Here is a 26,903-nt window from a genome sequence, read left to right on the forward strand (position 1 = left end):
GAGAGAAAAGGGATGGTAATGTAGAAGTAGAAGAAGAAGAAGAGGAAGAGGAAGATGAAGAAGAAGAGGAAGAAGAAGAAGAAAATGTTGTAGCAAGACTATCAGTATGCAGGAATTCTAAGTAGTACTCTAACATTTGTAGTAGTACTAACATTTGTCTTTTTTTATGTTTTTCCCAGTCTTGGAGTGGGAATGACATAACTCAATCCTCAATCAATCTCTTAATGGAGAACGAGACCACTGACTACTGACATTGCACTGTAGAACTGTAAAGCATCGAATACAAGCATGAAATGAACTCAGAACTGATTACTCCCTAGCAAGTTAACAGATCATAACACTTCATCAGAACAAAACATCATTAAGAGAGAGGAAAACAGATGGAAGCAGAAGAACGGAGATTAAAAATGTGCGTAGTATTTATGTCGTAATTACAAATGACAGCATCTTCAGAGTGTCAGCAGATTCTGGCATCATACTTTTTGTTGGTTTTATTTGAATCTTTTTTAATGACATATTAACAATTCACAGTCCACAAAGTGATGCATTGTATTACATTACAGTACATTCATGCATGTTCACGTAAAAGAACAAACGATGTAGCCAAGGTGTTTTTCTGTTTATTTATATTTTTCGTGACAGTGCACAACAATGAACCCGACTACAGTCAAACTCGGCCAAAGGTCTTCATCGCGCTGTGTACGTTTGACTCCAGTTTGAGATGAGAAGTCTCGTGTGCGTAACAATGGTGCACGTTACAGAGGCCCTCAACCTCCCGTGTCAGCGGCACACTGGCTTAACTTTGCAAAAAGAACAGACCGCGGAAAGGAAGAGAGCAGGCCAAGTCAATATCTAATCTCTTTTAGCTCCCCTTCCTCTATCACAGACACAAAGAAAAGAGTAAAATGTCAGCATGCTGAACCTTTACTCTCTATTGCGCTCTTTCTCTCTCTGTGTCCTCCCAAATCAAGACAGATACATGGAAGTACAGGAGAGAGAGAGAGAGAGACGGAGAGAGACAGAGAGAGGGGGGGGGGAGAGTGCAAGGGAATGAAAGGGCTATATAGGAAGAATGGACATTTACTCTATTCTGTTAACAATTCATCTCTTCCCTGACTGATCCATCCTGTCTGCATGGCTTCTTTTTAGAGTAATGTCCATTCCTACTGATATTGAAGGTCAAATGTACTGAAGATGATCAAGTTAGCAGTTCAGAGAAAATGAAGCGGTAGGTGGACAGTGGGGACTGCCTCCCTGCCTGTTACAACAGCTTCATTATGTGGTTCTATACTGTTTATTCAGAGAACCCAAAAGCCATTCCTAAGTGAATCAGATAAGTTAAAGAAATTCCCAAGGCTTGTGCTGATACTTAGCTAGAACATGTATGATTTCACTCAAAGATTTTCTAAGTCTCCCATCCCTTGTAGAGATATTGTCATCATATCTGTGGATGCTTTCTTCTGCTCAGTAGGTGTGGATTTTGAATGTGTTATGGTTTAATGATTTACCTTCTGAAATACTTTAGTGCTTTTTAATGTAATCACTGCAGACATGTGATTATCATCTCTGATTACTTTTACACACTCTGGGCATTTGAATGAAATTAAAAATGTATGATTTCTCGCTGGAAACAAAAGACAGTCCAAATTGTTTATACTCCAGTTTTAATAGTTCTTCCCCAAGGTAAATGTTGCTTGAGAGCAAGTTTGACATTGTATTTTAGAGATATCCCTGTATTTTAGAGATATCCCTAAAAGCCTGCAGGCTTAGCATACCCTGTTAATTTCGTGCCTGTGCACCTGAATACATAAACAATCCAGAAAAGGTGCCCATTTGGTCTTCAGATGAAAGCAGACACACAAAAAACCTAAATAAACCCGAGTGCTACAGTTCCACTGAAAGAGTTTGTGAGGCCAACGGCATTCTTTACATCGATCGATTCGCACTCTCCCTTGTTTGCTTAGAACACAAAAAATCTTCTTATTCATGTCCGTATTGATTAGCTTAACATTTATTAATATTGTCATGACTTAGGTAGTTGTTTCATTACCCTGGAGCCTCTCTGGCAGGACTGAGGGCAGATTCAGGCATTGATCCAGGTGGGAGAGGAAAGATGTGAATTTCTCTCTGCCAGTTACCTCCTGTTTAATCCTTTCATAGAGGCCAACATTAGCTACATCCCTCATATACATAAGCATCAGACGAGTGTGTTTGGGAGAGAGTGTAAGAGAGAGATAAGATGGAAACCGAGAAAATAAGGAATAAAGGGAAAAACAGCGGGATGAGGAGGAGTCATTAAGGTGGAGCTGCAGGATGAAAGCAGTAAACACAGAGACGTGACTCTGAACTTGTCTAAGCTTAGAACTCAATGTGCTTCATTTAGCAGGCCGTGTTTGTGTGTGTGTGTGTGTGTGTGTGTGTCTGCGTGCCTGTTTGTGTATTTACAGGTGGATGTAAGTGTCATCATATTGTCATCATCACATTTCATAAAGTATTTCTGTTCAATGTAAACGTCTTCCTTGACGATAAACCGTATTCATGTCTCAATACTGCAACCCCCTGCACCTACATTATCACTAACCTCTAAACCTCGTGCGACGTCCAGTCTGTACCTCCTCTCCCTGCACCAGTCTGCCCACCCTATCCTGTCTGTGCCTTCCCTGATCCACAGGTGGGCGACCAGATCTTGGAAGTGAACGGACGTAGTTTCCTGGACATCCCTCACGACGAGGCGGTGCGTGTACTCAAATCATCTCGCCACCTGATGATGACGGTGAAGGACGTCGGGCGCCTGCCGCACGCTCGCACCGTGGTGGGAGAAACCAAGTGGATCTCAAGCTCTCAGATCGCGGAGAGTTCGGCCAGTGGCAGCGTGGCAGGGTAAGGAAAACTGGATTAAAATGAATGTGGGAGAGGAGCGGAGGAACCGATGGGAAGTCGTGCACAGATGATTTGTGGTCACCTTATTTGAGGCTATTAGCAGTCACTCAAACACAGGTGACCCGCAGTGGTCGAGGATCACGTCTTATGAATCATGACTTTTCGAATCGCTGAATAATAATTGTCTCGGGACTTTGAGACACAGCATTAGGTTGTGTGTTTAGAGTGCTCTTGATCAAATTGAAACCAACAGTATGGGCTGGTTTCCCAGACAAAGATTAAGACTTGTTCTGGACTAAATTATATTTTGAATGGAGAACTTGCAGTGAAGATGAAATTTAGTTCCAGGAAATGGCCTAATCCCTGTCTCTAAGACTAGCTGCTTGACTCAGGAAAGGTAATATCTGTCCGGAGGCTTGTTAATGGTAAACTTTGCCTGGCCTGACATAAATAGTCCGTGGGTGGTGAAGTTTCATGTTTGCATTTTATTAATGACCAATTTTATGCTCAGCCATGCTAATTTAATTTGAATCTAGGAGTCACTCCAAGGCAGAGTTTAATTTGCCATTTAAAGAGAGCCTCACAATAGGCTGGCCTTTGATTTTTCCATATCTCGTCATCTTTATAAGCCACAAAGGCCCAGCTAAGATTTGCCTGTTGATATATGAGTTTGCTTATGGTCTAAAAAGTCATTACCACCCTTGTAGTGAAGGAGAAAATTATGGCGCTAAAGTAGGATGTTTATACCTGTTTGTAGCTTGGAGAGAATTGACTGTGAATTGACTGTTTTCCATTCCTCTGCTAGCATTAGTTTGCTTTGAATGTGTTTGTATGGGGTTGTGTGTGTGTGTGTGTGTGTGTGTGTGTGTGTGTGTGTGTGTGTTTGTGTGTATGCGTGTATGTACTAACAGGGCTCGGTTGTGTCCAGCTTTAGCTCTCTGTCATTAGCAGTAATGGATGCTGGGTGTTGAAGGGAGCTCTCAGATTCAGATCCCACACTGAGGAGAAAATGCAAGGTTGCTTTTTATAAAGGACTGTTTATCACTCTCCCGCTTGGCTCTAGTTTAACAGCACTGTTCTCAAGCTGAGACAGTTGGGAAAGGCATTGTGTCTAATGTCTGGAACAGTCACTTTCTAATGTTTAAAAAGTATGGGGTTCTTTGCCAGTTAAATGGGGGATGTAGAATATGCAGAGAGCAGCAAAGTGCTTTAAAGCCAGTTACTGCCATCTCACCTCATTTGTTTGTGGCCTCCAGGCTCTCGCTGGATCAAGGTGCCTCTGCGTCAGGAAAGGTAAGGTTTTTTTTTGTTTTGTTTTTGTTTTTGTTCTTTATCGTTCTCCTTGTTTTTTTTTTTTTTTTTTTTTTTTTTTTAGCGGCTTGTTGACACCATTCTTAATGATTTAGCTATGTTAGTATTTCTGTAACATCTCCCTTGGGCGATTTCCGCTCCAAACTGCAACTAATGAATATTTAATTGTTTGTGCTTCGCATGTGTTTATACATATGTACAAAGTTGGAAACAGTCTGCACAACTTTGGCTTTACTCCTCCATCTGCCCAAACAGATTATATAATAACCCCAGTTGAAAAGAGAGAGAGAGAGAGAGAGAGAGAGAGAGATTCTCAATGGAGGTCACACACACAGCAAATTCGGCAGTATTAGATTAATTCTGAGACTATTTCTGTAGTCCCACATTGGTCTTGTGGCCCAGTGCTGCAGTCCAGTGTGAGTCTAAATAACTACTGTCACAGCCATTAATTTAACACTGGTGAAACTGCTGTACTGGAGCAGCAAACACCATACGTTCTACTTCCATAGGAGGAGGGTGAGCAGTGTGTGGATCACAGAGAGACATTTTCTCTTAACTTTTCTCCCATCAGTAGTAATTACCCTCATCATAGATGCATTGTATGGTGTATTCTAATGTTTTAGATGTGTCAGATGTTAATCTGTAACAGCCTCTGAGCTAATGGATAATAAACCCAGAGAATTTTGGCTATGCTTATATATCACTGAAGATACTGCTGGATCCTGCTGTGGTGTACACAGGCATTATCTCTGTGGAGATTAGCTGGGTTCAATTATCAAACAGTACAATGGATCAGATAAGGTCTATCTGCTTTGTCCTGATAAATAAAGAGTGTTTGTATCCTGATTTCTATCGAACTTTAGTGATCAAATTAACACAAAAACAGAGTTATGACCACAAATCACTGTGCTGGAAAACAATGGTCTTCAGTTTTGTTTTGTTTTGGGGGTTTTTTCCTGCATCGCTCATGGAACATTTTGTCCTTTCACAGCTTTTCAGTCTTCCACAGAGAAATAGACTTACAGGGAGAATGGTAACTAACTCTGACCTTATGGTCCACAGTTACAGTGTAGGGTTGTGGGTTTAATATCTCTGGCTTCTCCTGATGGAATTCTATGTTTAAACAGTTGGGATATATTGGTTTGATGGAGGGAACAAGCAGAGAGCATCAAAAGACAAAGAAAGGGCAGAGGGAAAAAAAAAAACAAGGTGCTAAAGAGGAGAGCATTGATGTTGGTTGAACAGTGTGACCTTGTGGGCGGAGGTGAGGGGTGTCGGTTTTTAACAACCCCTTCCTGTAAGAGACCATGTCATGCTGTCACTGCTTTCGCACTTTGATCCGTCAAACCTGTTACTTACACTTATGAGTCACGACACACCGCTCTTCTCATAAGTCAAGCAATGTTAGTCTCCTCACCGGCCAGACAACAGCCTACGTGAGGTGTCCGGCAAGGAAGGAGAGAGAGAGTGAAAAGTACAGGGGAGAGAGAGAGAGAGAGAAGGAGAGAGAGAGAGAAAGCGAGAGTAGGAGAGATAAAGGGAATGAGAAAGAGAGTGGTGAAAGAGAGAAAGAGACAGGGGGCCCTGACAACATGCTTGCAAGGTGACTTACCTAATGAACAAACTTCACAAGGTCCTATGCAAATGAAAGCAATTTATGCACAGAAGAATATCACAATAGACCCATTATTATAACAGGACATTTAATCCCTATGAAAGGAGAAGACAATAGATGAAACATGCAGCAGATAAAGACTAGCTGTGCTTATGCTGTGGATACAGATGTGCTGAATACATAAAAACATTTAGCATTCTGAAGGGCTGCCGTATCCCGTCTCTCTGAAGGGAAGTTAAGATGCTACACAGATCATTTACCATAGTGGAAGTATTCTTGTTTAAAGACTTGGACTTCATTGAACTGTCAGCAATGGGCTTCACTTTCCATATAGGATCATTCTTCCATTCTGCATACCTGTGCAGAATAAATACATCACTGAATTGTTGGTGCATGTAATTAAGTAACATTTAACTGCAGCATGAAACAAACTAACTCTAGAGATGTCTGATCAGACAGAGTCCATGTCAAATTTTTTCAATTACTGTTGTTAATTTCATTTCCTTTTTTTTGGGTATATTGGTCTCTCCTCATGTAAATGAATCAATTACACAGCACAGAAGCACTGTAACTACCTCCGACACGCACACACACACACACACACACACACACACACACACACACACACACACACACACAAGTGTGCTTGCTAATTGGTTTGCTGATTGGGTTCATGAAGTATAGGTCAATTAATGGTCACTGAAACAGAAGTGTCACAAAAATCTGTGAATAAAGGACACGATTAGAGGACATGTCTTTGAGACAAAACTTTCCCATAACTCCAGAAGATAAATGGTAAAGTCTTTGTCAGTGATAGAGTGTGGACAATGTCAGTGAAATTATTTATCTCCATTTCATCACTTCAAATTCAATAGACATTTCACACTCTTATGCTTTATAGAACCTGTGTAACTGAGTTCTAATTAAAATCCATTGTGGTAATTTGTTCATCACTGTTGATGTATAGAATATTAATTAAACTTTTACACATTTATATACTATCACACGGACCTCTGCACACTGGTATCATGCGCTTGCATTCTCTGTCTGAAATGCACTTGAGACATACAGAAATTTTCTCACAACCACACACATTCAGTTACTGCCTTATGTGTTCTGCCTGTGTGGGAAGGTTTCAGGTTTTTTCTTTTTTTTTAATTGAATGCTGATCTGCCTGGAAGTCATATTACCAAATTCCCTTCAGTATCTCCAAGTATCTCAATATGATGTGATCTGTCTACCTGGTCAGGCCGAAAGCAATATATAGATATAGTTCCATATGTTTTCTAGCTGCTTACCTGCTGAGTCTTCTGTATTTATAGCACTACATCATGTGTTGACATTTGTCAGCTCTGAAATGCAAGATAATAAGTAAGTATGAAAATATCTGATTGCCTCATAGGGTGAGCTTAACTTTCCTTTTTTTTGCCTCTTCTTCTTCTTCTTTTTTTTTCCCCAAAGGAGATGACCTCCACAAAATTCTTTGTGCCGTATTCGGCCCTGGGGTATGATATGCTGTGGTGCCACTTTTTGTTAAGCGAGCGTCAAAATGCAAACGATTCATACGCCATGGGATTTAATTAAAACAGATCGGCCATTTCAGTCTCAGGTTCATGAATAAGCCTGGAGACAGTAACGCTCCGTGTAAAGGCTCACTGTAGACATACGTTTGAGATGAACCTGGTTTAAAAACACCTCATATATACAGGCCTACCAAGCTCCTTGAGAAATATCCATATTAAAAATTCATTGATCAGGAGATAATAGATAAGACAAAGCTGTAAAAGGTAACACTTTCTTTAACCCAAGCCTTTAAATCATTTGAATTATCATCCTAAAAGCAAGGTGACACTGATATTCCTATTAATGTTAGATGAAGATAACGTCATTATAATTTCGTATCAAGCTTTAAGCTCCCAGAATTACTTGTGATAAATCAAGCCCAACAATACACTTATAGAACACAACATACAGACAGATCCCTGATAGAACGGAGCATACAAACGCATCACTTATAGAACAGAGCATACAAACATCACTATAGAACAGAGCATATAAACGCATCACTTATAGAACAGAACATACAGACACATCACTCATAGAACAGAACATACAGATACATCACTTATAGAACATAGCATACAAACACATCACTTCTAGAACAGAACATACAAACACATCACTTATAGAACAGAACATACAGACACATCACTTATAGAACAGAACATAGACACATCACTTATAGAACATAGCATGCCAACACATCACTTATAGAACAGAACATACAGACACATCACTTATAGAACAGAGCATACAAACGCATCACTTATAGAACAGAGCATACAAACACATCACTTATAGAACATAGCATACCAACACATCACTTATAGAACAGAACATACAGACACATCACTGATAGAACGGAGCATACAAACATCACTATAGAACAGAGCATATAAACGCATCACTTATAGAACAGAACATACAGACACATCACTTATAGAACAGAACATACAGACACATCACTTATAGAACATAGCATACAAACACATCACTTATAGAACAGAACATACAAACACATCACTTATAGAACAGAACATACAGACACATCACTTATAGAACAGAACATAGACACATCACTTATAGAACATAGCATGCCAACACATCACTTATAGAACAGAACATACAGACACATCACTTATAGAACAGAGCATACAAACGCATCACTTATAGAACAGAGCATACAAACACATCACTTATAGAACAGAGCATACAAACACATCACTTAATGAACAGAACATACAGACACATCACTTATAGAACAGAACATACAGATACATCACTTATAGAACAGAGCATACAAACGCATCACTTATAGAACAGAGCATACAAATACATCACTTATAGAACAGAGCATGCAAACACATCACTTAATGAACAGAACATACAGACACGTCACTTATAGAACAGAACATAGAGACACATCACTTATAGAACAGAGCATACAAACGCATCACTTATAGAACAGAGCATACAAACATCACTTATAGAACAGAGCATACAAACATCACTTATAGAACAGAGCATATAAACGCATCACTTATAGAACAGAACATACAGACACATCACTTATAGAACAGGGCACACAGACACATCACTTATAGAACATAGCATACAAACACATCACTTATAGAACAGAACATACAGACACATCACTTATAGAACAGAACATACAGACACATCACTTATAGAACAGAACATACAGACACATCTCTTATAGAACATAGCATACCAACACATCACTTATAGAATAGAACATACAGACACATCACTTATAGAACAGAACATACAGACACATCACTTATAGGACAGAGCACACAGACACATCACTTATAGAACAGAGCACACAGACACATCACTTATAGAACAGAGCATACAAATGCATCACTTATAGAACGGAGCATATGAACACATCACTTATAGGACAGAACATACAAACACATCATTTATAGAACAGAACATACAGACACATCACTTATAGAACAGAGCATACAAACACATCACTTATAGAACAGAACATACAAACACATCATTTATCGAACAGAACATACAGACACATCACTTATAGAACAGAACATAGACACATCACTTATAGAACAGAGCATATAAACACATCACGCAACAGTCAGTGGTGTATCTGTCTGGATGCTGTTAGCCTATCTGTTATCTGTTATTACAATTAGTCTTGTTTAATGGATTTCCCCGGAGAGACTTCTTCGAACAATATCAATGCAGAATGCACAGAGAGAGAGAGAGAGAGAGAGAGAGAGGGAGAGGGAGAGACAGAAAGACAGAGAGAGAAAAAGAGAGAGAGAGAGAGAGAGAGAGGTAGAGGGCAGGAGAAGATTATTAAATTATTAAACAATAGCATCGCTGGTACGCCCATCGATCTGAAAATCATACACAATCATCAATGTTGAGGATCTTTGGGGCTATCTCTGTCATCACGAGGGAAACGCTTCCCCCGCCGGCCCTCAATCTCCTCTTAACTTAACCCCCTCTATTAATTCACTGGATCAATAGCTGCCACAATGCTTTTGTGTTTAGTGCCAGAATGTGAATGGAATTTTAGCTATGGCTTAAACCACCCTCTTTAAGTGTCCTTCACTGCCCTTTACAGAAGTAAGTTATACCACTGCTTCCTCAGCTGTGGTTGGATTTGTTGCTTAATTACTTCACTTTAGTTCAATATAACTTGAAAGTCCAACGGCTGTGCAGTGCAGTATTTGCTCTCTGTGTCAATGGCTAGTGATCCAAAGGAGCAGAACATTGCCTTGTCTATAATTATGATATTGACCAGTGATTATAAATTCACATGATTAAAGAACTGAGATGATAGCTTTGAAATTGATGCAGTCATGGCCACTATCTTTCTAATGAAATTCTCAAAGCTTTATTGATCAGACAGACTCTTTATAATCACTCACAACGTATTACGGTGGACTTCGCTATGTTATATGAGCGCCACTTTTGCTGAACTAGTGCTTTGGTTGTGCAATAAATTTGTGGTCAAGAGAGTTGTAGTTCTAGTTTATTAGTCTCTTTCAAACCTTGGTGGCATCATCAGCTAGAGGGCCTCTCTGATTGTTTTTAAAAGTAAAAGAACAGAGTCAGGCCTCTTGCTTTGATATTGTTCTTCTACTTGTCCTGTATTTTGGTGGAGATCACGTCTATGTTAAGTTTAAACCAAGACTAAACACAGACTAAATATGGAAACTGCATACCGTCTATGTGTGCCAAACAGCAGATTGAATTATAGCTTACTGCCTTTGTGCTCTGCTCTCAGTTCAGTCAACTCACATGTGACGTGATTTTTCTTGGATAATCATTTAGTGCAAGCATGAACCCTCTTGGAGACTCTCAATTGAGTACTTGCGGCGACTGTACCAGGGGCTCCTCAGTCTTTGCTTGGTTGAAATTTGTTACTGTTCAGGGATATTTAATAGTTTATTTATATATGTATATATATATATATATATATATATATATATATATATATATATATATATATATTTTTTTTTTTTTTTTTTTTTTTTTGAGCAAAAATCGGAATAGTTCTGAATTTTCCAGAACTGCTCACCTTCCCCTCTCCTTTTCTTCTTGACCTTCTTCCACCCATTTTTCCTTAGTGCTTTTTGTTTGCTCCCTGAGTATCTTAGACTTGAGTTCTTTTCCTTCGTTTGACAGATAGTGTTCCCATTTTCATGCAAGAAAAAAAGAACACATCCAAGGCAGCGATTTGTGTTTGTCCCAGACGAACTGCTCACTGGTACAAGCTCTGTTTGTTTTTCTAGACATACACTGACAACCCTTGTTATGCCATGCAACGTGAATGCACCCATTTCCGTTTGAGTGCTTTATAATAATATTTATATCCATGTTTTAATAGTGAATCCATCTTAAAATGAGTTTAATGGAGCCTTTTGCTTCTGCAGACTTGTTCAGGATTGAAGAGATGATTGTGTTCTCTATATGTCTTTCTCTTGATTGAACCCAGTTCAGGGGTGTGTACAGTTTATCTGTTTAATAAAGAGTCCAATCATTCAGTCTAACTGCATCTGTCCAGAACACAGCCCAAAAAGACAGACTACCAAATACTGGGGTCTAGGAGTGTTCAGGTGGACCTCTTTTACAGTTATACCAAAAAAAAGAAAAAAGAAGCAAAAAACCCTCGATGGAACAAAGAAAGAAAGTGCATGAGACAGGGAGCGAGAGAGAGAGAGAGAGAAAGAGAGATGAGCTGTCCAAGGACAGAGAATGGAGGCACAGTGCCAAGGCCATTAGGGTAGTAAGTGGACTTAGTGATGGCCTGAGCAGGCCCCGTGCTTTGACTTTGGGCTGGGGACACCACTACAGGACTGTGACAAAGCAGGACAGATGGATGACTCAGGAGAGCGCTGGGGACAGAGAGCACAGAGGTTGACCTTTCTCTCTCTCTCTCTCTTTCTCTCTCTCTCTTTTTCCCTCATGTATACGCAGTCCAATTACAAATGACTTTGAAGTGGAGATTTTGATTAAAAAGCCAATAAAAAATCTGCAGTTTTACGGGTACGAAATGCCAAGAGAAGATGGAGAGGGAGGAGTTGCAGAGAAATGACAGGCGCTCTATATTTCATTTGTACAAATGAAATTAGTCACCTTTTTTGATGATAGCCTCAGTGAGCAAGACTGTGGAGGTTTTCAAATATAGAAACAAGCTCCCACTCATCATCGTCATCTGTTTCTAAGACCAGCTATAGATAATAGAAAACTTTTCATCAGAGTCAAAGTGGAATCATTTTTATTACGTACAACACAGTGGACATGCACCATATTTTCATTGTGATCATGTTCTAACATCTGGTACTTCCTCCCACTGTTCCTCTCTCTCTCTCTCTCTCTCTCTTTGCAGTCAGGGTTCTATAAAGGTGTGGCAGGCTCTCAGGTGACGCTGTCCAGTCTGGTGAACCAGTCCAGGGCAATGCTGGAGGAACAAGCTCGCCACCTGTTGACTGAGCCAGAGAGACAGACTATGGGCTACTACCTGGAGGAATACCGCGATGCTCACATTGGTGTGGAACAGCTAGTAATGGCACTGTTTGAACTGTTTAACACTCACGCTAAGGTAGGTGTGTCTGACTCAAAGTGTGTTTTTGTGAAGGGAGTGCACATGTGAAGGGAGTGTATTTGTATGTGTGTGTGTGTGTGTGTGTGTGTGTGTGTGCGTGTGTGTGTGTATGTTTGAGAGAGAGTTATGGAAAGATAAAGAATAATTCTGTACATATGTGTGTGTTTTTGTTTTTGTTTTGTGTGTGTGTCTGTGTCTGTGTGTGTGTGTGTGTATGTGAGTTTCTTGTTTCCCAGGCTCTCTGTATTCATTCCTGCACTTATAAGATTTATGGTTATTGTCTCACCATTTTAAACACACCCATGATTTTAAGTGCAACTTTTGTGAGATTTGGAAAGATTTATGTTATTGGTTGTGTATATCTTTCATTATGTGCAATGTGTTTTTCTTAGCCACCTGTAGATGTAAGACCAGATACACTTTATCTCACAATAAACCCCTGATTTATAGAATGTATTTGATTTTCCAAAAATTAAAGCGTCTTTTTACAGTGTAACTTTATCACAGTCATGTCTATTACTTTTCCTTTGTGCTTCTACATCCCATCTGTCCCTGCTCCAGTTTTCTCTGCTGTCAGAGGTGCGGGGTCTGGTCAGTCCCCAGGATTTGGAGCGATTTGACGGGCTCGTTCTGCGTCGCGAGATCCAAGCGTTGAAGGCTCGGCAGAGTGGAGCAGGAGCTGCTACCCTTCACCCAGACTCATACTCCATGGTTTCCTACCCAGACACACTGGCTTCCTCTTCTGCCTCCTACATGACTTCCACCACTCTCAGCTCCGCACGGGTACGAAGGGGGTTCTGAAAAGTGTGGGGCTACAAGAAGTGGGAAGTGAGGCTCTGGGTAGTGTGTGTGTGTGTGTGTGTGTGTGAGAGAGAGAGAGAAGTTGGTTTAGATGATTGAGTTGCCTGGAGTGAGTATGTGTATCCGTGTGTATGGGATGGGGTAGAGAGGCTGGTTTAAATGATCGAGTTTCCAGGAGCGTATGTGTGGGCTGGAGATCAGATTAAGCGTGGCGTTCGTTAATCTGAGTTTGGGAAGGTGGGGAACTGATTTGAGTCGAGAAATGAGCCATAGGTGATATTTGTGTGTGTGTGTGTGTACGTGCGCGCGTGTGTGTGTGTGTGTGTGTATGTGTGCGCGCGTGTGTGTTCATCCCACGTCTGGAGTGATATGTGTCACCTCGATCACTTTCTCTATTCCTCTCATAGTCTTGTCTCACTGAATCTGTTTCGCTACATTTTATCTTTCCTCCAAACTGTGTATTTCTTCTTGATATTCTGTCACTTAGGTTTTTTTTCCATTTGTGTCTCAGTCTGTGAAGCACTGGGAGCTCTGACTGAAAGCACTGTTGGCTCTTGGTTGTTGGGCCGATATAGCAGATGGATAACTGCTTTCCTGCTGGGTTAAAATGTCTATATACCTTCACTGCACATTAGATGTAGTTAGTTCTATAAGCACAAAACACACACACACACAGTGTTTAACAACCTCCTTCACTTTTTAACTGTTCAGGAGAGACTGCTCTGGTTGATAGACATGATGGAGGTAGGATTCAGCTTACATAGACACATGTGTTGGCTTGCTGTGGAAAGTGTTTGGTTTGATTCTGTGCCTTACACACACACACTCACACACGCGAACACACACGTGCGTGCACACACACAAACACACGCCCACGCACACATGCACACACACACACACACACACACACACACACACACACACAGTGGGCTTGCTGTGCTTTGATTTCCTCTCCCAGGAAGAACAAAGCATTCTTCATATGTATGTATAGTTTCATAATTCTGTGTATGCATGCGTGCTTTGTGTGTGTGTGCATATACATGCATGTGTGTATTTGTCTGTGTGAAGGAGAGCTGCAGTATGCAGCTTTATATTTTTTTTAGTCTGTCTATTTCCCTGTTCCTGTGGATTTTACGTGTGTTTCACTTTCCAAAAGATCCACCGTATTTTCAAGCTTGTGTGTGTTTGTTCAGCAGCTTTCTGTCTTGTCTGCATTTATCTGTGGCTACTGTTGAAGCCAGTCATGTGAACCATAATTAGGGGAGCAGAGGTAGTTGTAGTTCTGAATGGAACAGAGTGGTCTTTACAATGTTTCTCTCTGTGCAGTGTACTGCTCTCACACTGGGGCTCCACACACAACCAATCAGAGCCTTGGCAGCCCAGCACAGAGCTGTTTAGGGAGATAACTGCCATGTGGAGGACCTGAAAGCCCTGCCTTTGGTTATTTAGGCTGCGTTCCAGCTTTGTTTACAGGGATGCAAAGCTGAATGGTTGAACTGTTCTGTGGGTTAAAATATGTATGACAGAACTGATATGTAAAATTTCTGCATTCCTTTGTCAAACTCAGATATACTACCAGAGATATGCAAGTAGAGTATACACACGCATACACAAAAAGACACACAGATACACTTGTACACAGACGCACAAAACATAGAGACACACACACACATATACACACACAAGCGCATGCACATACCTATTATAGCTTCAAATGAATTAGTCTAAGTGCTTGCTATTCTCGCAGTGAATGACTAATTAGTTTGAATTGATGAGACTTCTGTTTTGGTTGGGTAGAGATTTAATGAGGTGAGCTGCAGGTCTAAACCCAATGAGCTGTGGACAGTATGCTGCAGTTATTCCCCTCCTTTAAATTTTGATGCAAAAAATCCACATCTATATGAAATTGTTTAATTGAGCATGTGTCTTGAATCACTGTTGTGATCGGTCACTGGGATGTTGGGTTGGTGCTATCCTTCTGAGAGAGCCATAACAAGACACCATGCACAGCAAACTCTTGTTTTTAAAGAAGCACAGTTGTGTTTTTGTTCATTATTACGTTTATATTCTTATTCTTATTCTTTCTTTTCTCTGTCACTCTCCCTGTCTCTCTCTCTCTCTCCTCCCCCCCGTCTCTTAGAATGACAGCACGACAGAAAATAACGGGGAGGAGTCTCACGAGTGTGCCAACGCCCTGCCTGACATCTCTCTGGTGAGCTCTGTGGTCTGAGTATATGAATTCAAACACATTGGGGAAAAACAGTGGGAATGGAGAGGAGGTGAGGGGCGCGCAGAGTGCAAGTGGGAGAAGGTGGGGTACGCAGCCTGCTCCCCGAGCGTGGAGGTATGGAAAGCACACTGCAGAAGGGCTGGAGCTGCCTACTAAAGAACAAAGTTGGTGAAAGAAAGAAATGAAGTGAAAAGAAAGAGAGTGGGTATGCTGTGCAGCAGGCAGTGAGTGAGAGAGGATGCAGGGAGAGAGAACCGCTTATTAATAAGTCTGTATATGTTTGAGATTGGTACCCGTCTCTCAGGAATCGGTAAGTTGCCTGCCAGATGTAAGATGAAAACCTATCACAGGAATATGGTTCTATCTACTGTTACCTCAGCAACCATCTCCAGCAGAATGGGGCTGTGTATAGCAAATCTTCTGGAGACTTTTCTGGCTTGGGGGAAAAAAAAAAAAAAATCCGCTCTAACAGATCATGTTCATGTTGGTTTTGATTGTTTTTCTCTCTCTGACCACAAACGCTCCATCCATTTGATTTCCACTCATGTTTTTGCCTTTTTTTTTTTTTTTTGTTTATTTATTTGTTGAGTTGTGTCAACCCAGGATACAAATCTGTGTTTTGTTCCAGAGTTCCCTGCAAAGAGAGACAGTCTCTGTTGATGTTCTGTGATGCAAAACTAAAGAATAATTGCTTGTTCTGCTTGTGTGTGTGTGTGTGTGTGTGTGTGTGTGCGTGTGGGTGTGTGTGTGTGTGTGCGTGTGGGTGTGTGTGTGTTTGTGTGTGTGTGTGCGCGCGCGCAGGTCTGCACGCATGTATGTGTTTGCCTGTTTGCTCATGGTATTAAATAGATGTGATGAAAACAATTGCTTGAGACATTTTTTTACAACAAGTTTGCATAAAACTGTTTAATAATATAAATTATTAGACGAAACCTCAGTGATTATAGGAGCTTTAGTCAACCGATTTTTCGGTTGTGTACAATTCATTCTTTGTATTTTAATGTGTTTGACAACAGTTCCTCTCTCATCCTAGGATGAAGTTCATTCAACATCAGATTCACCTCCTTCTTTCAAACCCCCTCCCCCACCTGGGGTGCAGCGTCGCCCCAGCCGGAGAGATGTGCGCAGTAAACGCCCTTCCTCTGCGTCCTCCCAGGCTGGGCTTTATTTTACTGCCCCCTCCCGTGGCCCCGTAAAGGCCCCCAGTCAACCCTCCTCTCCCCCCGATCCTCCTAAAATTGAGGTACCGGTTCCTCAGCTGTCAGTGGTCCATCAGCACCCCATTGGACCGTTCCCGCGGGTACAGTCTCCCGGCCGGGTCAAACCTGCAGCATCCACCCCATGTCCCACGCCACCTCCTCCACCTTCTGTCCCTGCTCCCCCAGGGCCACCTCCACCCTCCAGCCCAGACAAATCTACCCCTTCCTCTCCATCCTCAAAGCAGCACTTTGTCATGGTGGAGGTCCACAGGCCTAACGCTGAACCTGATGTCAATGAAGTCCGGCCTCTTCCACAGGGCAGAGGTGAGGATGCTGACTGCCATCTAAATCAGTGGAGAAGATATCTGTACCCTTCACTCTATCCCTTGATTAAATTATCAGTATCCATTTACTGAACAATTTTATTGAAGCCTTTAGTGGAGAGGGTTACTGTACAGTCTCAGATTGCATACACCAATAATATGATTGTGTGTGTGTGTGTGTGTGTGTGTGATCGAAGTGGGCAGGTATAATTCTATTAATGCTAATCTTATTGAGACCTTTTATGATGCATAGCAGGTCATGCTGGTAAGCATTTTATGACATCACTGTAAATTTGAGACAAGCTGAAACTGACATGGTGATAGAGACATCAGTGAGCATGTCTAATTGAAAAGGATTTCTTATACAGCTGACATCTTCAGAAATGTAATTCATTTTTGCATATGTTGGGCAGTATTCCTAGACAGAACACTTTTGTTGATCAGAATGAATAGGCTCATTTTGTAAGCTGTGCAAACAGCAAAAATTGGAATCTGACTGAAGTGTCTGAACGGGGAAACAGCACAGTATCATTTTTATCCTTAGGAATATCATCATTAATCTCTGAATGACTCTGTATGTGTTTCTGTAATGCTGTATAAAGATGAACATTTCTCAAATTAGAGGCGTAATGGTTCACCCTGTTCACGGTTCAGTTTTTATCTGTTTGAAAGGGAACTGAACCATCTCAGAACTTATATTTTTCTTTCTTTTTAAACATTTACAAATTGAACAAAAAAGAACTAATTTAACAGAAAAGGCAGCAAAGCTTTAAAACTTCAAAAAATGACAATGAAACAAAATTGATTTTCAATACATTTTGTTTCAAGGCTCCTCTTTTAGAAAATGAGTGTAAGAAAACTAAACTTGAGCAATAGTTATTTTAGTTCATCGTTCTTCTCAGTAACAATGAGTGGAAGTATTCTAAACATCTAAACATTCTAAACAAGTTTCCTCATCAAAAAAATGAAAAGATTTCCGTTGTTGTAAATGACATCGAGTACTGCCACATCGGTGATTTGAATGAAGCAGGAGGGCTGTCAGTCTCGGAACTGTCGCTTGAACGTACTTGATTTTATTTTGTAAAAAAGAATTTTGGGAGAAAAAAAACAAAAAAAACCACGAGACTGCGAAATGATGACCAACTGCTCTGACCTTTTTCAGATCAATATGCGGCCACTTCGAAAAAGTAAAGCAAGAAAAACAAGTTCCCCCCTAGAGATGTCTATAGACCAGATTTACTTTTATTATATAGGGTCTCAGTAATGACACCATGCGTTTTGTTGATATTTAAGATGGCTACTCGGTCGACATTAAAGCTGTCAGAATCGTACGCTCAGTTAAGCCTTGCGTGCCGCATAATAAGTATGCCGCATGTGTTCTCGCGGTGAGAAATGATAAGAAAAAGAGGAGTCGTATGGTAAAGCTTTAGATTATGATTAACGTTGTTCCTAATGATGCCAGGTATATAAACAATGTGGAATATTGTCCTATAGAACGAATATGTATTCTCTGAATGGGCATCAAGTTCGGAAACCATAGCAACAGCAAACTTCACTTACAAGAACTGAAGTAAAAAAAAAAGAAAGGAAAGATTCACTACATACCAAAATGAACCAAGAACCGGATTTTTGGTTTTAGTATAAATCCGCTGCACCCCTATTACAACTTAATCGCAGTATTTTTATTGTAGACTGATAATAAAAAAAAGCAACAGTGCCGTATTACGCACATTGCTTTACTGCCTGCCTTTCTGTGCAACAATATGAACTGAAATTTTCCAACAGATAATCCACTTGTTACTGAAGTACACTCACCTTTCTAATCCGAGAGCACGCGGACATGGGAATATTGGATAACTTATACAGTGCATCACCAAAACTGATTTTGTTCAGTTTAGTGTAGTTTAGTTCCTTTTACTAGTCTGACAAGTATTTGGCGTTGTTGTTGTAAAAACCTATGATTTTTTTTTTGTTGTTGAACAAGAGAAAAAGAGGAAAAATGTAGGAGTCAAATAAGTAAAGAGGAAATGATAGTTGAAAGAGAGACCGTGACAGAATCACCTGTCTCTGAACTTTTCGCTCGCTCTGTCCCGTAGGGAGCACTCTGTCGCAGCTCTCAGACAGCGGACAGACCCTGAGTGAAGATAGCGGAGTGGACATCGCTGAGTCTGGACGTCTCAGCAAGGACAGTAGCCCTCGTCCTGCTCGCACACACCCCTCCCGAGAGGCTCAGGCAGGGGGAGGGGAGGTTCCCTCCAAACCGGTGAGGACGGGATGCCTCCGGCGGGGAAAAGAAAGAGACATCCAAGAGAGAGAGAGAGAGAAAGAGATGAAAAAGAAGGAGAAGGATGACGGAGGGGCAAAGCAGAGTGGCGTTGACAAAGCGATTCGCGAGGAGTTCTATTGTTTGTGTCAGCACGAGTGAATAAGGATGGGGGGGTAAAAAAAAAAAAAAAAAAGGAAGAAAGATAAAGAAGGGTTTGGGATGACGGAGCAGGGCGAGGCTCCGTCATAAATCTGCTTTGCTGAATTTCCTGTCCTAAAGCAAGATGACTTAAACTGTGATTTATTTTAATTTTCCTCTCCCTTTAGTTCATTTGTTTTCTTTAATTTTCTGCTTGTTGTAAGTTGTCATCCATTAGTTGGTTTCCTAGCCACTGGTCATATGCTCATTCCATCTCTCATTGAGGCACAAGCTGTTCCTCTCTTTACCGGCGCGTATAGTAGAAACTTCTCTGTTAAAACCGTTTTATGTATAGGTGTCCATAGACAGATGTTACAGCTGTTCAGGTGGACAGCACCCGGTTGTAGCACCTTGGAGCGAACAACTGACAAATGGATCCTTCAGTACTGTTATGCATAGCACATTCAGAAATGACTGCAGTTGGTCTTATAATTTTGTGATATTATGATATTTTCAGCCTTTGAATAACTTCCAGAGCTATTATCAAAACCAATCTGAGAAGTCTTTCTTTCTGTCTCTGTGTCTGTCTTTCTTTCTCCCTCTATTTCTTTCTCTCTGTTTGCATCACAGCCTGGACTTTTGGAACCCACATCCACTCTAATAAGAGTTCCAAAGAGTGCCAGCACATTGGGCATTGCCATAGAAGGTGGTGCCAAGACACGCCAACCTTTGCCACGTATAGTCACCATACAGGTGAGTCACCTTGACATCCTTATACCTATCCCTATATGCAATTATACACACCACCCATGTGCACGCACTAACACACACACACACACAAACATTCACACACAAACATACACACACACACACACACACACACGCTGACACTGTCATTTAAGCTTCACATTTGAATATGAATTCACACTATGCCACTCAATGTTTCCTCAAAATGGAAACCTGGCAGCTTTTACAATGATTATAACATTTCATTATAAAGGTCCCCATCATGTCACAAAGACCCAGAAACAATGGAGAGCCAAGAACAGAGCACCAATTATGAGTTCCCCCACAGACGCTTATTTATAGGGTACATGAGCTGTTTGAATGAGGTGTAGACAAAATAACCATAGAGGCACAGTTAGACAGCTGTAAAGCCCACGAACCATGACTTCAACAGTGCGTTTACGCAGTTAACGGGCCAAGTATTTCAGTGGTCCATTGCTGATGACCAAACCCACACTCCCTGTCCTACTTGTGCTATGAGCAGGCAAGTGTATATTTTAGCTCGAAAGTTCTTGAGCACTGCTTTGGTGGTTTAGATGGTAGTAGCCATGCTGTTTTGCTCCTGTTGAGCCACTGAGTAGCCTATGTAACATGGTTCATTTAGCTTGAGATTTAACGAGCTTACAAATACGAGAAGTGTGGTGAATTGCAGTTAGCTTCTCACTGCTTAAGGACTTACGTACTGTTTGGAGGTTTTTCAACTCCATTTACTCTAACGTTGTAACGACCTCGCCTCCTCCCTTGTCGGCCTCAGCCACTCAGCGCTCAGCGTCGCCGGTCTACTGATCACCGGTCTGATCACTCATCACCTGCACCTGTTCACTTGTTAATTTCATTAATTCTCCTGCCTATTTATACTCCTTAGTTCTGCACTTCCCCTGCGAAGTCTACTTTTGGTTACTTGCCACAGACCTTGCCTGAGATCACGTTAGAGCCTGTTTGTCTTGTTTAAGAGAGCCTTTGTACCTCTTCAGTTCCTTGTTCCTTTCTGCCTGTTTTTTGGAATAAATTCCCGTGTTGCGCACTTGTGTCCAATTACAGTCTTGGTTCTTGACAGAAGACTTCGCCCACCCTGGACGCAGCTAACATTCCCTTACCAATGGAGGAGAGTCCAGACCCTCGTGGGAAGTCCTCGCCGGTGCCAGCCTTGGCCGAAGCAGTTGCTGATCAGCAGCGTGAGCTCGCCCAACTTCGAGCCGCCATGGGTGAGGTTGTCCACCGCATGGAGCATCTCACGACTGCTCTGCGCCCACCTCCCGTCCCGGTTCCCCCGCCTGCTCCATCAGCTGAGTCTTACCGTCTGCATGATTCACCGGTTAAACTTCCGGAGCGCTATGAAGGCGCCCCTGCTGAGTGTCACGGCTTCATTCTACAGTGCCAATTATACTTTGCTCACCATCCTTCCCTTTCAGACGAGACCAAAGTTGCTACCATCATCTCGCGACTGACAGGAAGGGCGCTGCAGTGGGCGACTGCCGTCTGGGAAAGAAGAGGTGAGGAAGTGGCTACCTATGAACGTTTTGAGAACCTTTTTCGTGCAGTGTTTGATCACCCAGCAGAGGGGCGAGAGGTGGGAGAGAGACTGCTCCAGCTCACCCAGGGCACCAGCTCTGCCGCAGACTACGCGCTGGCCTTCCGGACTGCTGCTGCTGCCAGTGGCTGGAACGAGCCAGCACTCTGTTCAATCTACCGGCGGGGACTCAGAGAGGATATCCGTATGGAGCTGGTCTGCCGCGGGGAGAACATGAGTCTGGACTCCCTCATTGCCCTGTCCATTCGTTTAGACCGTCTGCTGCGTGAGCGGCGTCGACACTCCGGACCTGCCAGATTGCCACTCCAGACCCACTCAGACCCTGAGCCCGAGCCAATGCAAATTGGTCACACCCATCTTCCCAACACTGAACGTCGCCGCCGCATCGAGCAGGGTTTATGCCTCTACTGCGGGGGGGAGGGTCACCAGCTGGCGGGCTGCACTGTGAGACCTGCTCGGCCCCCACAGTACATCAGAGGGACGCTGCCCCGGGGAAGAACCTACCGTAGTGAGGTAAGCGCTCCCTCTCTATCTCTGGTGGCTAAACCATTCATGGTGCCGGTGACAGTTCGCTCCGGTGATTTCTCTTCCTCCGTTTCAGCCTTGCTAGATTCAGGGGCGGCGGGCAACTTCATCAGTGGTGCCTTGGCCCAGGCCCTTCAACTCATCCTCCATCGCCTCCCAGCTCCAGTCTCTGTCCACGCCTTGGATGGTCGCCCAGTCGGAAGCGGGTCAATCACCCACACCACTAGCATTGTCAATCTCACTGTGGGAGCCATCCATCATGAGGCCCTCTCATTTCTAGTGCTGCCTGGTTCCCTTCACCCACTCATCCTCGGACTAGCTTGGCTCCAGCACCACAATCCCGTCATCTCGTGGCCAGAGAGAGAGATCATCGCCTGGTCACCAACCTGTCAGCACCGGTGCCTACAGCTAGTTTGTGCAGCCACGTCTGTCGAAAGTCCTCCAGTCACGACTTCTCCTGAGATCCCCAGCCAATATCACGACCTGGCAGAAGCCTTCAGCAAGGATCACGCCACCCGTCTCCCTCCTCATCGCCCTTGGGACTGCGCCATTGACCTCCTTCCCGGTACTTCACCTCCTCGTGGTCGCGTGTACCCCCTCTCCCTGAAGGAAACCCGAGCCATGGAGGAATACATCAGCGAGGCCCTGCAGCAAGGCTACATCCGCCCCTCCACCTCTCCAGCCTCGGCGGGGTTTTTCTTCGTGGAGAAGAAGGATGGGGGTCTGCGCCCCTGTATCGATTACCGGGGGTTAAACGCCATCACGGTGAAGTACCGGTACCCACTCCCTCTGGTCCCTTCTGCAATCGAGCAACTTCGGGGGTCCCGGTTCTTCACCAAACTGGACCTCCGCAGTGCCTACAATCTCATCCGAATCCGGGAAGGGGATGAGTGGAAGACCGCCTTCAGCACGACCTCTGGCCACTACGAATATCAGGTGATGCCATTCGGTCTTGCTAACGCACCCTCTGTCTTCCAGGTTGCGGATGCCCTCTTCCACCATGTCTTCCGTTGCTATGGCCTTCCGGAGGACGTGCTCTCTGACCGTGGTTCTCAGTTCACCTCGCGGGTTTGGAAAGCCTTCATGGAGAGACTGGGAGTCACGGTAAGCCTCACCTCCGGTTACCACCCGGAGTCCAACGGCCAGGCAGAGCGGACCATCCAGGACCTGGGGAGGTTTCTTCGCAGCTACTGCCACCGTAGACAACATGACTGGTCACAATTTTTGCCCTGGGCAGAGTATGCCCAGAACTCCTTGCGTCATTCCTCCACTGGCCTGACCCCGTTCCAATGCGTCCTTGGATATCAACCTCCCCTGTGTCCCTGGAACCCGAGCCAGACGGAGGCCCCGGCAGTGGATGATTGGTTTCGGCGGGCGGAAAGGGTCTGGGAGATGGCCCATGTCCATCTTCGTAGAGCCGTCCGCCAGCAGAAGATCCAGGCTGATCGTCACCGCCGGGACCCACCTGAATACCAGCCTGGAGACAGAGTCTGGCTCTCCACTCGGGACCTAAAGCTCCGCCTGCCTTGCCGCAAACTCAGTCCTCGGTTTGTGGGGCCCTTCAAGGTCCTCCGGAAGGTCAACCCGGTCACCTACACTTTACAATTGCCGCCCACTTACAAGGTTTCACCCTCTTTTCATGTCTCTCTTCTCAGGCCGGTGATTCCTGGTCCCTTGGCTGATGCGGTCCCCCCAGACACCCCACCCCCCGCGCTGGAGATCGATGGCGCACCAGCCTATACAGTGCGCACTCTCCTGGACTCCAGGCGCCGTCGGGGCCGCATGCAGTACCTGGTGGACTGGGAGGGGTATGGTCCCGAGGAGCGCTGTTGGGTTTCCCGTTCTGACATTTTGGATCCCAACCTTGTCGCTGAATTCCATAGGGCTCACCCAGATCATCCTGCTCCTCGCCCTCGGGGACGCCCCCCAGGCCGGCGGCGCTCCACGGCTGGAGCCGTGCGTCAGGGGGGGGGTACTGTAACGACCTCGCCTCCTCCCTTGTCGGCCTCAGCCACTCAGCGCTCAGCGTCGCCGGTCTACTGATCACCGGTCTGATCACTCATCACCTGCACCTGTTCACTTGTTAATTTCATTAATTCTCCTGCCTATTTATACTCCTTAGTTCTGCACTTCCCCTGCGAAGTCTACTTTTGGTTACTTGCCACAGACCTTGCCTGAGATCACGTTAGAGCCTGTTTGTCTTGTTTAAGAGAGCCTTTGTACCTCTTCAGTTCCTTGTTCCTTTCTGCCTGTTTTTTGGAATAAATTCCCGTGTTGCGCACTTGTGTCCAATTACAGTCTTGGTTCTTGACAAACGTCTATCTTTCACGTAACTTTCTGTGACACAAGGAGAATTAAAACACACAAAGTACAACATCTAAGGACAGAAAAGGAAAAAAAAAAAAAGCACAAGCCCTCAAAGACATTAAAACAACGTGTGCGAGGTTCAGTGCTGTTTGAGAGATGATTACATGCATTATGAGGGGCTAAAAGGCAGAGCTTAAAGAGGCTAATGTGAAATAAAAGGAGCTCTGATTACTGCTGTTTTGACTGCAAATCAATGCACTTAGAATAAAAGAGACAGAGAGACAGACAAAAGGACGAACAGGGCTGCTTTAATGAAGGCATGACACAAAGGGTGGGTGTAGGGAATGGAGAAAGGGGGCGAGCGTGCAAGATGGAAAATGAGTGAGAGAAAGAAAGAGAGAGAGAGAGAGAGAGAGAGAAAGATAGGGAGAGAGTGCAAAAAAAAAGGGAGGTGACTATCAGACAGGCATGAGTGGGTTTTAATTCTCCAGTTGTGGTTGCCTCATCAACACTGTAATGGAAATCCAACAACAAAAACCAGTGGCGGGTGAGATATGACTGAAGTCTTTTGTCTTCCACACCGACAACCCCCCCCCCCCATTTCTTTTTAAACTTTTTATTTATTTATCTCTTACTCTCGACAGGACGCAGCGTCCGACCAGTGCGGCAGAGATTTCCATTTCAATACCTTGCCATGGCAGCTGTGTTCCCATTAGACCTTAGAAGTAACATAAAGAATCACAATCATAGGATTTGCATGCAGGCAGTTCAGGTCACACCCCCCCCCCCCCCTTAAAACTTAGACATACATACCTCAAAGTCATGAATGTTTTGAAAGACCACTGTGTATTATAGAGTAAAAATACAGCAATGGTGTAAGCATCAGCTCAGCATAACATTGCTCATCGTTTCTTTTCAGAGCTGCCACAAACTAGAAAATAGCTGATACAGGAACAGATCTCTAAACATTTTAAATAACCCATCCAACCGGAAAGGATGAAGCTTAAGCTATTTTTTAGCATTTTCATATCTGTCCAAGTTCTATTCTACCCAATAACCTGAGGTGGATACTTGAGAAGCTTCAATTCTATTCTTTTCTTCTCTGCGGAAACCAGTTTCTCATCTACTGGATTTTCCTGATCAATATGTGAGCCCAATAGGCCTTATCACTCTCATTTCAGTTTCCTTGTTGCTCCTATTTGTTGGTGGTGTTATGACCAAGGAGTAATTGAAATTCGAAGCAGTACATAAGGGCACTGATAAAAAGAGCTTTGTCTGAAAGACAAAGTAGTCTCAGCTTCTTTAGTAAACCACAACGCGTTATGCCCAGAGAAACTCTGAACGCTGAAAATGTGGTACTTAGTCTGTCGGTTCATTTTCCCAAAATAACAGTATAGCTGTGGGGGAAGCATGGTTAAAGGCTGATGACAGCTGTACTCTGTCAAAAATTGTCAAAGCTACTGCATTGTTGACCTTTAAATGTCATGAAACAGTCTTTACGAAATGCTGAATTGAAAGGGTCTCTGTTCCGAGCGGTCCGTGGTAGTCTTTTGTACAGAAAACATTTTTTTAAATGCAAATCAATACGGCACACTTACACTTTCAAGGACTCTAAGTAGAGATGATTACAAGATAGAGGGAGAAATGTCACTCTCTGTAAGTTCTAGAGCACAGAGTTCTGAATGCTCGCTTTCTCAAATGTATCAGTGTAATTGTGGATAGATAAACCTGCGGTAATGGTTTTACATTCTCTCTCTCTCTCTCTCTCTCTCTCTCTCTCTCTCTCTCTCCTATCAGAGAGGAGGCTCAGCCCATAACTGTGGTCAACTGAAGGTGGGTCAGGTTATTCTGGAGGTAAATGGAATATCGTTACAGGGACGGGAGCACCGAGAGGCGGCACGCATCATTGCAGAGGCTTTCAAGACCAAAGAGAAGGATTACATTGATTTCCTGGTCACTGAATTGAACGTGGCACTATAGAACCTTGCCCTACTGCATAAAAACACTCAGCTGGACTGAAACCCCCACCAAAGGGAAACTAGAGAAGTGTTGAGAGGCCGTCTGTGATAGAAGTCATTCACCGATCTTAATCCATCTCCTGTCTAACTCCTTTTCTTCTTAGTATTTAAAAATGAACAACTTCCTAGCAATGCTTACTTCCTGTCTGTTTGAGAGGACACTCCAGCGGACATGATGTCAGCTCACTGAGCTCTGAGTTTTAGGGCAGTGGAGAAACGGTTTGAAATGGAGTCAGAGGTTTGGAAAGGCTGATAAAGTCTTATGAAGAGATTTATCGCACATCTACCTTTGCATTTTCAGCTGTG

The 26,903-nt window shown here is 43.3% G+C and overlaps 1 protein-coding gene across 1 annotated transcript in view; it reads left to right on the forward strand.

The window, feature by feature from the left end:
- The window catches only part of whrna (whirlin a), a 57,377-nt gene extending 30,818 nt beyond the window's left edge, over nt 1-26,559 (forward strand). Inside the window, exons 4-13 of the mRNA XM_030769446.1 lie at nt 2,672-2,880; nt 4,137-4,173; nt 12,258-12,470; nt 13,035-13,256; nt 13,986-14,018; nt 15,415-15,486; nt 16,538-17,027; nt 19,123-19,289; nt 20,061-20,183; nt 26,377-26,559. Of these exons, the coding sequence (XP_030625306.1) occupies nt 2,672-2,880; nt 4,137-4,173; nt 12,258-12,470; nt 13,035-13,256; nt 13,986-14,018; nt 15,415-15,486; nt 16,538-17,027; nt 19,123-19,289; nt 20,061-20,183; nt 26,377-26,559 (1,749 nt within the window). The remainder of the gene's footprint in view (nt 1-2,671; nt 2,881-4,136; nt 4,174-12,257; nt 12,471-13,034; nt 13,257-13,985; nt 14,019-15,414; nt 15,487-16,537; nt 17,028-19,122; nt 19,290-20,060; nt 20,184-26,376) is intronic.
- The last annotated feature ends 344 nt before the right edge of the window (nt 26,560-26,903 follow it).

This window comes from Chanos chanos, chromosome 3 (assembly GCF_902362185.1).
Source record: "Chanos chanos chromosome 3, fChaCha1.1, whole genome shotgun sequence".
NCBI lineage: Eukaryota > Metazoa > Chordata > Actinopteri > Gonorynchiformes > Chanidae > Chanos > Chanos chanos.